Source organism: Haliotis rufescens, unplaced genomic scaffold (assembly GCF_023055435.1).
Source record: "Haliotis rufescens isolate VD_foot unplaced genomic scaffold, xgHalRufe1.0.p SCAF_4, whole genome shotgun sequence".
NCBI lineage: Eukaryota > Metazoa > Mollusca > Gastropoda > Lepetellida > Haliotidae > Haliotis > Haliotis rufescens.
This window is the reverse complement of record NW_025964112.1, coordinates 7792523-7806911: the sequence shown is the minus strand read 5'-3', so window position 1 is coordinate 7806911 and position 14389 is coordinate 7792523. Positions and strand designations below refer to the sequence as shown.

Genomic DNA, 14389 nt, shown 5'->3' with positions numbered 1-14389 from the left:
CTCACTCACTGATTTAAATAAAAAATGAATATCAAACGTTTCCCTACATAGGCATTCAACTTAAATACATTTTCAAAAGAATATCAGTTTCTTACAACAGTATATCAATTGAAAAGTTTGAGCATAACACTATTACCCAATAATTTTTTCTAAAATGAAAGCATGTTGATTTGCATTATAAAAGATTTATATAGTAGTATTTTCAGTGCAATAGACTTGGAGAAGATGAATCAATGGAATAGTATACTAAGGGAGATAACTCTGTCTGGCTTACAGAATCAGGAGCAACTGATGACAACATTCTTTCAAATTTGGAGTTCTGTATGTCAACTTCCACTTCACACAGTATTCCCTTCCACCTGTTAACCTTTTTGCCTCATCTTCAAAAACATATGTTATCAAATCTGACTTTTATTCCCCTGTAAACAAACTATGAATGAGTTTGTATCTGGTATATGTAAACATACTAGCTCCACAACGTGTATTGAGATGGCACCGTGCCAGGGGAGGTCCCCCAGGAATGCAAGTTTCTGCAAATACATACATCCAGACACAAATAGATCACTTTCTTCTTTCCTATCTGCCATTAAGCCACTCTACAAAACATTAAGCCATATGATTAAGCAAGAATTTTCAAATAGACCAAATAATTACAAGCAATTAACCTTCCTAAGCCTTGTTTTATGAATGAGAGGTTTATGTAGCACAATAACAGTAAACAGGAAACAGATCACGTCATAAAAAAACTCTGCTCTATAACCGTGATAAAGCAAGAAAACATTGTTAACCGACAATGTATTCTTACGACAACCACAGGCTTAAAGAATACTCTCTGTTATTTTTTTGACACAAGTTTATTGTCTTTTAGATTATGTACCTTATTTACATTAAAGCTAAAAATGCTTAATTGAATTCTTGTGTGTAAACAAATATTACCCAAGAGAGGTAACAGAGATTTCCAAACATGTTTTGGCTTCTTTTCCTCGGCAGTTTCAAGAAGACACCAAGTGAACTTTTCTGTAATGTTCAAATTGCAAAACCAGACATAACATTAGTCAGAGAAGGGAAGATGATGGAAGCCATTGGCAAAGCAAAACAGGGCACCTCCCATATGTGCACACACGTTAAACAGTACATGGTAAAAAATAATAATATTTCATCATCATAAAATACCAGTCATATTTATCAAGAAAATATCAGCAGCTAATTGGGTCTTACTGAAATGGAAATTTGAAGTCAGATCTTGTGGAAACTCAGAACTATTGTGTAGGCTGGCTCGGGTCAAAGAATTCAGTTTGTTAGCCAGTTGACATTGTGCAACATCTCAAATATTGTGATGGTCTGAGGTGTATTTTACATCATCTTAACACCCAGATATCAGATTGCCATATTTAGACTCAAAAGTCAAGCCCTTAGTACATGTAAATCTACCTTCAGGAATACACCTGTGAACAATATTGTGTCGACTGTTTCTGAATCCACTGAGAAACATTTAGAGAATTAGAGCCAAAAGGTTTACAGATTAATTTATCCCACTTAGTACACTTTTTTAAGAAAAGAAAACCATAAGCTTCAACCAAGAAAAAGAAAAGTGTGGCAAAGCTATACATATAGTACCAGGAAGTCTACACACTGTGCCAAGAAGTATAACAGATATTTTGTTTTCTGGGGCAGAGGTGTACTGCAGTGTTAGCTGAAGCATGGAATAAACATCAGCCCCAAATTCTTCATTTTCTTCAAGTATTTGTGGAACTAGGTTGGAGTGGTTCCAGTAAGAGAGAAAACAACATCTATTTCTGTCACCTCAAGGAGAAACCTTGGATCATAATTACCCTGTGAGGTGCGCACAAAAACAAATAACAGTTTTTGACTTATTTGGACTACAGTGCACAACCACTTGTGGCCCATCAATTACTCACACTTTTAATGAAAGGTGTTATCTCTGATAGCAGTATTTTGGTACTGAAAGACTATTATACACTTATAGATTCAACACATATGCATAACAGCAGCTCGGAAAGTCGTTATGGAGTTGAGATGAGTGATGAAATCTGAAAAACAGTATCGTATCTGCTTCCATGCAGATAGTGGGTGAAAAATAAACAACCTGCTTCAAGAAGTACGAAGATAACTTCTTTTGACATTTTCCTGACAGTTCGGAGTGCAATTTACATTTTGTATTCACATCTGTAACAACTTGCAATATTTCATTCAGTACCAACACACTGCCACAGCAAGTGCACTCTACTCTATTGGTTTTGTCAGTCTCTGTTGAGAACACCAATGCTTTTAAATGCTTAAGAGAAAACTACCAATACTTTAACATGATCAAGGGAAAACTACCAATACTTCAACATGTTCAAGAGAAAACTACCAATACTTCAGTGCACTCTACTCTCTTGGTTTTGTCGGTCTCTGTTGAGAACACCAATGCTTTTAAATGCTTAAGAGAAAACTACCAATACTTTAACATGATCAAGGGAAAACTACCAATACTTCAACATGTTCAAGAGAAAACTACCAATACTTCAGTGCACTCTACTCTCTTAGTTTTGTCGGTCTCTGTTGAGAACACCAATGCTTTTAAATGCTTAAGAGAAAACTACCAATACTTTAACATGATCAAGGGAAAACTACCAATACTTCAACATGTTCAAGAGAAAACTACCAATACTTCAGTGCACTCTACTCTCTTAGTTTTGTCGGTCTCTGTTGAGAACACCAATGCTTTTAAATGCTTAAGAGAAAACTACCAATACTTTAACATGATCAAGGGAAAACTACCAATACTTTAACATGATCAAGGGAAAACTACCAATACTTTAACATGATCAAGGGAAAACTACCAATACTTCAACATGTTCAAGAGAAAACTACCAATACTTCAACATGTTCAAGAGAAAACTACCAATACTTCAACATGTTCAAAGGAAAATTACCAATACTTCAACATGTTCAAGAGAAAACTACCAATACTTCAACATGTTCAAGAGAAAACTACCAATACTTCAACATGTTCAAGAGAAAATTACCAATACTTCAGCATGTTCAATGGAAAATTCACCCTCCTTACTTTTAACTTCAAAACCTGGTTGTTCTACAAAGTCAGCTGTTAGAACACTAACTTTATTCCATGTTACAGTTTTGCTGTTCTGAAGAGGTTTAATGCTAAGATAACTTTAATGCATAGAGTGTGGGGGATCTGTTTCACAAAATGAACAATGTCTCACATTAATCACTGCAACTGTATTAAAATATACGGTGCTCAGGCCGCTAAGATTTGTTTGCTGAATAAGATGTTTCTGGGGTCTTATCTAACAATCAACTTTGACAATAATATCACTAAGATTTCTTTGCTGAATGAGATGTTGAGATTTATATGGTGATCAGATCTGCTGATCATACGTCTAAGAATTCTTTGCTAATAAGATGTTGGGATCTGCTATACTGATCAACAATAACAATAAAAATGCTAAGATTGCGTTATTGAATGAGGTTCTGTCACTGATCCAGATCAAATCGAAACAATAACTTGTTTGCCCTGACCAACCTATGAGAAAGGTCGACATACATTCATTATACATTTTGTAAGATAGCATTTCCAAGAAACACTGAGAAAACAATACCTACTCATCAACAAACACCTAACATTGCAGGTGAGGTACTGGAAAACCAGATGTCCCGGAACTGATCTGTATCACATGAACTCAACATAACTGATGACACATACATCTTTCGCTACAAAAGCAGCAGCACCTACCTGTGAGATTGACATCAAGGGAACACTCCCCAATGGACTCATCCCCTGATATGCTGCTGATGACCGATGTCTGCAATGCCTTGACTGCCCTTGGCGGCATGACGTCTAGCGACTTGGGCGGGTTGGGCTTGCCCCTCTCCTGCTCCAACTGATATGTTGAGTCCGAGATATGCCCACTGTCCACAGTGATGCTGGAACTGTTGTAACCAGACTCATTAGCTGAATCTTGCACTGGGCGAACAGCAAGAGGTTTACTTCCTCCAGGGCTTACCTCATTAGGTCTGTTAGGCGACTGCTTCTCTTTGAACTTTGAATATACATCTCTCTCTGACAAAGAGTTGCGCTCAATGGATTTCATCAATCTGTTGGTTGACTGAGGAAGCTGTTGCTGTTTTGGGGTAACAGGCCCGCTATGGTCTGGATTTGCATCTGGTAAGCCATGACCTTCTTTTGTTTGTGGTGAAATCTGGCCAGAATCTCCACGAGTTTTTGACCTGGATTTCGATCTGCCGATCAGCTTCATGAATGACCTTCTGACTTTACTCCTAGAGAAGCGATCGTTTTCATGACCATCTGACGCCCCATCACTTACTGCCAGACTCTGTGCACTCCCACTAGCCGAGCTGGACTTGCCTGATCTGTCTTTGCTGTTCTTTCTTCCAAGTCTCGGTGAAATCTTCCGGAAGAAATTGCTAATACTGGTGCTGACACTCTTCTTCATTGGGGAGAGCTGCCCATTTTCCAGGTTCTGTGTTGGCAGAGTATTGGACCTCTCTTTCCTAACACCTTTGTCTTTGGGAGGCTTACCATCAACAATCTCCTCCCCGATATGTTCATCTGACGGTTCCTCCTGTACCGCAATCCTGTAGCTTATGGTCCGGTCATAGCAATATTCCTTCGTGATAATCCTTCTCTTGTCAGTATCTCCTGTTCTACTCACTGAACCATCTGGACTGTTCTCTTTGTTCCCAATATCAATTGACACAGGACTCTGCGGGGAGACCTGTATGCTATCATGCGACACAGGAGACAGGGGAGACACGGGAGACACAGGAGACACATTGACTGAGTTTTGTTTGTCCTTCAGAATCCCGTGGGGATGGCGACTTGATTTGTCGAGCGTGTTATGTGGGGACCAATCCATCTTGTATATCTGTTGAGAGATGTCCCGCAGCTGGGAAGAATAATCAATCCCAGAATCAGCAGATCGTATTGACGTGTTCAATTTATTTGGATGCGAATTGATTGTCAAACTTTGTGGACTAGATTCAAACTCATGACTAGAAAGCTCTGTGAACATACTATCCTCTGTATCCGAGTGGCGCACAGTGACTCTCGTGTCATATGTCACTCGCTTTGGACTCTTGGACCTACTTCTGGCTCCTTTGGGCCTTCTTCCACTCCTCAGACTAGATGAAGGACTTAAGGATCTGCTTCGTCCTACCTTCTTCTCCACAGAATGGGTGGCACTGAAACTTGTTCTGTACGGCTGTGGAATCCTATAATCTATATCAAAGTCATTCACTTGAAGCTCATTAAGTTGTAATTCATGAATAGAGGACCTACTGGCACAGCGTGCCGGACTCCGCCGCCGGGTGACTCTGTCCCTCAATGTTCCAGCAGCTTCTCTTCTACCACTATCTAACACAGACACAGGGCCACTTGTTGCCATTACTGCTTGGTCAGGAGACTCTCTCCAACAAACATCCTACCAGGGATGGCCTGTCTGAAACAATGAACACAAGTAAGTCAAACATTCACAATCTATTCCATCATGAACATAAACCTACAAAACTAACCCTGGAAGATCCTACCCAGTACTTAGCCTCATAATGACAGCATTCACAGAACCACCCTGAAATGAAGAATTTCTGTTTATCCATATAATACTAGTAATTGTCTCTGGGCCTGTAACCATGAGCCATAATAAGCCGTCTTCAGCTATGGTTTCACTAATACTAGTACATTCTTTAAAAACCCTTATTACAGAGAATTAAGTCTGTTTGAAAGAATGCCAATAGACCTGTTTAGCCAAACAAAATGTTTATAGCACAGTCAGATTCTAGGGTTACCAGGAACATTTAACCTGGAGATCCATTACCCTGTCACAGTGTCTGTAACATATCTTGGTTCTTGGAGCCGTGTGCCCATCATGTCCACACAGGCTTAGAAACTGGCACTTGTCCTAGTCGAAACCAAAAGCCAGATCAATAGTTCAAGTATCCATAGGACTAGTGGAAACTACTTGTGTAAGGTTTTCATTTTCATCAATATATGGACAACTGAGTGAAAAGAGTTTCTATAGCTGCCTTATAAGACGTTTTATGATTTAGGCTGGGTGAAAAGTATTGATAAATGAATGAAAAAATATTTACTTCAGGTCAGTTGGGCTTATTTATTCATGCTACGGGTGATATATCCTTAAATCACTCTCTTCATCTTGTGGCAATCATGTCTGCCTGAACACCTTTCAAGCCAATAGTAAAATCAATAAAGTCTATAAGCCTAACAAACTGATCAGGATCATTGATTGCTTCCAATGGCAGATAGATTAACTTCACATGAAGCAAAACGAATGATGAGCTGGTTCAAGAACAGAATGTCAGTAACTAATTTGCATGTAGTTTGCAGCACATTGACCATTCGCCAGTGAGTGATTCAACCACCAAGAGCTAGATAATCACATTGTCCTTGGGGAATACTCTACTGAAACTTTCATTTAACAAACTAGTGTGTGATTTATATACAAGAATCACACGGACTACGTTATAATGTGACCTGTGAAGATCCGGGTAGAGCATAGGTCTTCAGCAACCCATGCTTGCTGTAAGAGGTGACTATGCTTGTCGAAAAGGCGACTAACAGGAACGGGTGGTCAGGCTCGATGACATGGTTGATGCACGTCATCGTATCCCAAGATGCTCATGATGTCAATCGCTGGATTGTCTGGTTCAGACCCGATTATTTACAGACCGCCGTCATAAAGCTGGAATATTGCTGAGTGCAGCGTTAAACAACAAACAACATCATCATGATGTAAATGATGTAGTCATTAATCATAATTCTTTGAGTTTCATGTTGATGGACAATCAGAGCTTAATGAAGACAAATCTACCCAAGTTTGCAGTGTTATCATTATGTGTGATAACCTTCAACATGATTAGCCACATCAGACAGAACAGCAGCCTTCTTTCATTTGACTCACTGACATAATTCTGACAACCTTTTCTTAAAGACATCAAAGCATCATCTCTCACCAGTTTACCCGTAACTGTTTTACCAGACTTAAAACATATTAAAAGTCATATTCAATTCAAACTGCAAAATTTAATTTTCTAGATGTGTACCATGAGTACAGTCATCATTCAATGTTATTCTGTCCACACCTTGGCGGAGAGACCATTGCATTTTGCATTAGCTCAACATCACAAGACCTGGCTTCTCCACATAAGGCACACGTGAAGCCTGTTATTGATGTTCCATGCTGTGACCTGGCTGCAATACTGCTAAAAGTGCCATTAAATCCTCCACAGTTAAGCAATGGGACTGGTGCCAAACGGAGCGATGTCCAAAATATTTTTGGACTGAAAATGTAACTGGCACCATTACCTATCTGACCTTGCATATCAGCAGAAAGAATATGTACCTTCTGTAAAACTAACAAAAAGATGAGGAACGTTTTCAGTTGAAAGGCCCTCTCAACAAAGATCTGAGACTGGAACTAATATCATCATCCGCCTTAGCTATGCACCCAGTATCACTAAAAATACTACTAAATCTACCAGTGCCTTCTGCATAAATTCTCTCCTATTTTATTCACAAAATGTTCATGCAAAAAGAATCTGCATCTCCTCCTGAGACCTTGATAATAGCAATAGTTGTATTATATTGTGTATATCAATGTTATTAACTTTCCATCATAACAAGTCATGTTCATGCTTTGTACCCTGGCCCCATCATCAACATCATCATCAACATCACCATCACCATCATCAACATCACCATTTCCACCACCATCTCCACCATCATCATCAATCATCATCTCCATCATCTCCATCATCTCAATCATCATCTCCATCATCTCCATCATCAACATCATCATCACTATCATTATCATCACTATCGTCATCTGATGAGCATAAAGTAGATATGTATGTGACCATAGATGTTAAATTAAATTGAAATTCAATTACTGTAGATGTTGTACACGCTGTATAAAGGATTAATCTAATTACTTCGAAAATCACTTCAATTATGATCATAAATACAACTGGTAAACACTGCTTGCCCTCCAAGCTGTATGCTAATAATAAATAATAAGATAATGAGGAGAAAATGGTGATGGACAGCCTTTTTCAAGCCCTGAAAAAATCAATATGAAAGGGTCAAGCACTGACACTTCTGACACATATGGGGTCAAGACACGGAAACATTCAAGAAAATCAATGAGGACCGAGCAAGGGACAAATTATGTGACTCTTTTCACTGTACAGCAGTGAAAAATGAGTGAACGAACATGATGCTCCAACGAGTAACCGAACATGATGCTCCAGCAACCAATGGTCCTACAAATAAGGCTACCATAAATAACTGGAAGAATCAAACTGACTGAAAATCAAAGTGGCGAGAATAGTTAATCAAAGGCAGGGCTGGAGGTCGATGTGGTAAACAATGGCAGCTGAGGGGTGTTCTATTGCTGGCATGACTTCCCTTCACCTGAGAAAACTAACAAATTGATGGTAACCAGCCCAGTCTTGATCACAAAACACACCTCCAACATACCCAAGTCTAATTAATCATGAACAACTAGACCCAAAACAGATGACAGCTTCTTTGGAATCTGGAGCTTCAAAAAGATTATAGGGTATCCTTGCTGTGTAATGGTAGTATACTTACTGAAAAGGATCACATGGTTTGTATCAGAAATTGTAATAATGATCATTTTTCACATCAGTTTCTCTTCATGCGTGATGAAAATGAGTTGACTTGATCTGGAATAACCTGAATACATTTCCACAGATTATCATCTTATAATCTACAGGTCCTTTTGGATCTTAAACTAAAACCTAGTCTATGAAAACATTTCTTTAAAATATTTGTAATTTTATTTCTTTAAAAGAACCTTTCATCTTCTGCTGTTTTCAATTGGAAACTAGAATTGGTTTTCTTTGATCTAGACTTGCCTAGACTTTTAGTATAAATTATGTGACGTCCTGGGCAGGTGGGTCAAAACAGGTATTTTTACACATTTTATCTTTTCCATTTCTGCCTATGTTTACACAAGCTGATAGTTACATTATTTCCTATCGACCAGCATCCTAGATCGAAAGGAGCATGGGGCTATTACATGTCCATCACAACCACAATGAAAGGCATCTGCATCACTTTGTTACTGGAGAAAATTAAAACGTTCTTGTACCAATATCATATCAATTCTAACAAAAAAATTGTAAGAAACTTCTATCTAAAAATATCCCAACCACACAATGCATGGATAATTCCCAACCTCCCTCTCCAACCTCCCACCTGTCAACCCCAAGCACCTGGTGATTACTGCACAGCCATCATCAAGACAACAATTCACACAATCGGTGGAAACGTCTCCCTTGCCATCACAAGAAACACTCATTTTCCATCTTTGGTATGGAAGGAAATAACAGGAAATGATTTGAGGACTGAACTATGTTGACAAGTAAAAGAGTTGTAGTATGCAGAAAATGGCATCTGCCTATTTACACCTGGGACAACAGGCACTGAGCATTAGTCAGTATATTCCCTACTGGTGGTTGTTTGTCCTGGGCGACGGCCAAGGGTCGGCATGGTCTTTGTTGTTGCCATCAGAGTATCGGTTTTGTTAGCACATGTGAGTGAAGCAAGTCAATTACAGAGCTAAGCTGAAGCTAGCACTTTAGCTAATCCTATTTAGAAGACAGTTTGAAGATGGTACATCTGTTTTTTTCAACTTGGCAGGTATTCAACTGTTTTTCGGTCTCTGGCAACCTTGAGTGTTTACAAAATCTCTGATCTCATCACAAGCATGTTAACCGCCCAGTTTTAGAAACTTTTTAACCCTAGCAATGTTGTGTGTGTAAACCACAATGAGAAATGTTTCCCCTCAACCAAAATACTTATTCATCAACCCAAAAACCTAACCCCAAAATGTGATTTGGTAGTATGCACATATGGTGGACATTTCACACCAATGTTACAGCAGGGTTCAAACAGCAACTATGTCTGGAGCAGACAAACCCATGATTGACAGTGTTGACAGTGACCCATTCAGGTCTGACAAATACTCTCACCATGAAAATTAATCAAACCAGTAACGTCCAAATTGAGGTGGTCCTACTAGAGAGTGAAAAATATGAAGTATCATTTTGGTTATTTGTTAACGTAAAGCCCCCTAAATAAACACAAAAATATATTGAACGCCATTCTTATCAATAAATAAGTCAACAATAACAACTTCACAGACTGATTATTGAATTATTAACACACACAAAATGTCGATAATGATACGAAAAATTCAGCACAATAATGTAACAGAAGCCAGCCCACTATATTATCAACCAATCAGAAAACTGTAGAAGGGCTTGGCCTAAATTATTTTTGGTTTATGGAAGCATATATGCACACATAATTGTTTGGTTAGCCAATCAAATGACATGGAACCATATGCAATAAATTTACAAAGCTTTATCTATTTCTGACCAAACCCTTTTCAGTGACACAACACAGGATATCTGAAAGTCAAGAGGGTGGCCTTTGGCCTGAAGTCTCTTTGCTCAATAACAAGGTGCTGGCTGACACAGCTGAACCAGAGCCAGGCAAACATAACAAACCACAAGTGTAGTGAGTCGGAACAGTCACACTTGCAGCACTAACAATGAACAAACATTGCTTCAGTCAGCAAATACATTATTAACCATATCACAATGGTTCTCTTTCCACCCAGGTAACTTCAACACTTGGGTATAAATATTTCAAAGAACATATTTTACAGACTCAAGAAAATGTCATATTGTTCAAAAGAACAGGGCGTGACTCACTTCAGTGGTAGATGCCGATTGTTAACCTAAAACACAAAACAAGGCAATCCCACTGGATGCCTTACCTATTAAACAATCACCAGGCTATATTAGTGCCAGTTTGAAAGGCTTAAGCTGGGTTTTTGACTAAGAAACATTAGTGGGTGACAAGGGTTTAACACATCTTTTGAAAAATATTTCAGTCATATCACAGCATGTCAGCCAATGTGAGAGGAATGGCCAAAGAGATTCAGGTCTTAGACATTCATTACTTTGATGCAATACACAAGCATGGATATGGTGCTGACAAATCTAGAAACATAATCAGTGAAAATCTAGAATTTGAACCCATATCATAGGTCTCTGGTACACCTAACTATGGATGCAATTCTGCACAGCAAATTGAAATGCCTTAGACAACTTGGCCACCCGAGCCCTGTTTGAAACATCAATCTCACTCACAGGAGAGGCTACTGTATGAAAGATGGCTTATATTTTCAGCCCCATTTACACCTAACATGACTGTCAGACACCAGACAAATCATTTCTTCATGTCCACATGTAAGAGTTGGAAGATCCTTACTTCTTCTACATGTTATATAACCAAAGAAGTGAAGGAAATTTGATGCGTGTAACAAGGTGTCAGATGACCTTTTTGTCACAATTTTTTTTTTTTTTCAATTTCTAATGAGTTACTTTATATTTGTATTTTGTGAGCATCCACTGGATATTGTATATATATTTCAGTTTATATAGTGCAGTATCTTTAAACATTTACGCTACCACAACTATTTTTCTTACACATTTTTTATTCCACAAGTTAGATTTACAGTTTCTTAGTCACTGTAAACATCAGGGTTTAGTCTGCCCGACACAGACTATGAGAGAGGTGTCTGTTGATAAGAACCACTGGGATATATTCAAACTAAATGCAATGTGTTGTGTTGATATGACATGGTAAATATGCATGGGAAATATAACCAGTTTCATACCACAAGTGCCAGGAGTATCAGGTGGTCAGGAATCTTTTTATTTGTCTTTGTATTATTTTTATATACATGTTATTATTTTTGTTAGCATCGGATTTATATATAATGTCCTAAGATTCATACATATTAAAGCAAAAACACATTTCTACAGCATAAAACTGCTCATTGTATGTTGTGAAAGTGTGCAGTAAAGATGACTCCCTCCCGGCTAGCTTTTATCCATAATGCTAATGTTGCATTGCATCCTAATTATTCCCTTTTCAATAAATTCAAAAATATGCTCTCCACAAATTTCATATCAGCAATATGGAAAAATTAATTTGTCAGTTCAGCATTGCAAGTAATTACCCTTCTTTGTATTACCAGAACTAGCATAATGGCAAGTCTGTGAAACCCACTTTCATGGCAATTTCATTCACTGTTGTTATTATCAATCTTAAAATCGAGGAATAAAATCCAAACTGGTCATGAACTGTCCTGCTGGTGTGCCCTCAGACCCGTGAATATGATCAAACAAACGACTCACTAGATTCCTGTGCCATAACTAAAATTAGCAGCTTGTGCCAATAAGGTCCACTGTAACAATGTGGAACCCTGCAGCTCAGACAACTTAGCAAGCAGGTGATGAAGGATGGCACCAAACTGTGAAAAATCAGAGCTGCCTGAATTGCTGGAGAAGTTACACGAACCCAGGGAATGCTATTAAACATCATCGTCCTGATAATCACCTTCTGTTTGTTAGCTGTACATGTTTACTACAACAATCCATACAACCCAACACTGGTGCAGTTTATGGAAGTGTTGACTTCAATATTTCTTGATTTCTTTGACAAAATAATATAGTAATTGTCTTCAAAAGTGTAAAATCAAGGTCAAATATTTGCATGGTACTACTGTGTTTTGAGAAAAAGGTAAACATCGGATGCTTTTGATAAACATTTTCTGTGTTACTCTCTTCAATTCTCCTGGGATTCCAGGGAAGATAATGTACACAGGATGCTGTGCTTGTTGTTAAACAACTTACCGGATGGCCACCATAGCTAGTACTTTGATCACAAGTACTGAGACTAAAAGGTATTCAGGAAGGACTAGTGTAATTTCCTTGTGGAATTTCACCTAAGGTAGATGGCAACTCTGTAGATTGTTTTTGCAGACTAGTGAAAATAAAAATTAATTTTTCACCCTTTCAACATTTTGCAAGTCATGGACTATCAGACCATATCAAACTCCTGAATACATTGATCATTGCTAAAAATATTCCCAAAACATTATCCAATGCTTAGGGTTTTCCTGACATTTGGCACCTTTCTTAATATCTGAAATCTGTAAATGAAAAACTGACCTTACCAGGCAACTGAGCACTTGATCAGTAGTAAGCGGACAGACTCCTCTTTCAGCACTTCTACCTTCCTAAGGCATGTGTGAGTGAGAGTATGGTTTTACTCCACTTTCAGCAATAGTCCCACCATATCACAGCAGGGGACACCACAAATGGTACCCACACACGGTGCCAATTGTAGCGACATCCAACCCAGACCCTTGGCTTGATGAGCAGTAGGCAACCACCCCAACTGCTGATATACAACGTATTGGCATGGGATATATGATAGAGCAATTTTTGTCAACCTACTGAGCATGTTGTGCAATGAAGGTTGCTGTTTCAAATTAATTTAATAAAATATATTGTCATGCTTTATTATTGTTCTGCCATTGTTTAGGTCAATACAGATGTTTCCACACAACCATTCAACAGTTCACATGAGTCAAGCTTCAGACATCTGAAATTGTACCCTTTGAACTTTGTGATTATTCACCCTTGAAGTCCTAAATGTATACAGTAATTTCCCATTTGGCATACCATTGAAATTGCTATAATCAAAAGTTGTACTCCAAACATAAATTTCACACTTAACCAAACTCAAGAAGTGACCTATTTCTTAAACCACCACTCAGCAATATTACTGATTACTGGCGTACCAAGGCAAAAATAACCCAGTAATATTTCACCATTACAGTATAGAAGTGTAGTGATAAGGCAGGGTTAAAAACAACAAGAAACTTCTCTCAACTCACATTGAACTATCAGAATCAATATGAGTTATTTCCAAAAGCTACAATTTATCAGGAAAATACATTTCCCAAATCTACAGATTTACACTGCAAAATTCAATATTTAGCTGGCAGTGATTTAGATGTGCTGTGCTGTAGTTAAAGGTTCTTTATTGATACAGAGGCTGGAAATCAATACCAATGTATGGGTGTAGTTGTCTGAGTATATATCCCCATCAAACACTACTGCCATTCAATATTCATCAGTCACAACACTAGAGACAATGTACAATGCAAACTCTCCACTGTGAACTGAACTGTCTTGAATACATGCCCTTGTTGACATATTACTGATCATTTCTACTACAACAATGACAGCAATCATGAACATGTAAGCTAACTGGAAATATCTTTTCGTGATCTGAGTGAGGTAGTTGGGTCTTATGCTGCATTGAACAATATTTCAGTTATCACAGCGTCACCTTAATGTGGGAGGAAACCTAAAAATGGCGCAAGTCTGAGATGTAACCACTCTGGTGAAAGCACATACTGACAAACAAAGG

At 38.3% G+C, this 14389-nt stretch overlaps 1 protein-coding gene across 5 annotated transcripts in view; it reads right to left on the bottom strand.

Moving 5' to 3' along the window:
• Positions 1 to 14389, bottom strand: part of LOC124135861 — a 141080-nt gene that overhangs the window by 66202 nt on the left and 60489 nt on the right. For 4 of the 5 annotated variants that reach the window (XM_046501503.2, XM_046501501.2, XM_046501505.2 and 1 more), the window contains one exon: positions 3761 to 5486. In XM_046501503.2, coding sequence (XP_046357459.2) covers positions 3761 to 5432 — 1672 coding nt within the window. In that variant the 5' untranslated portion in view covers positions 5433 to 5486. The remainder of the gene's footprint in view (positions 1 to 3760; positions 5487 to 14389) is intronic. The other variant, XM_046501504.2, reaches the window with a different exon arrangement.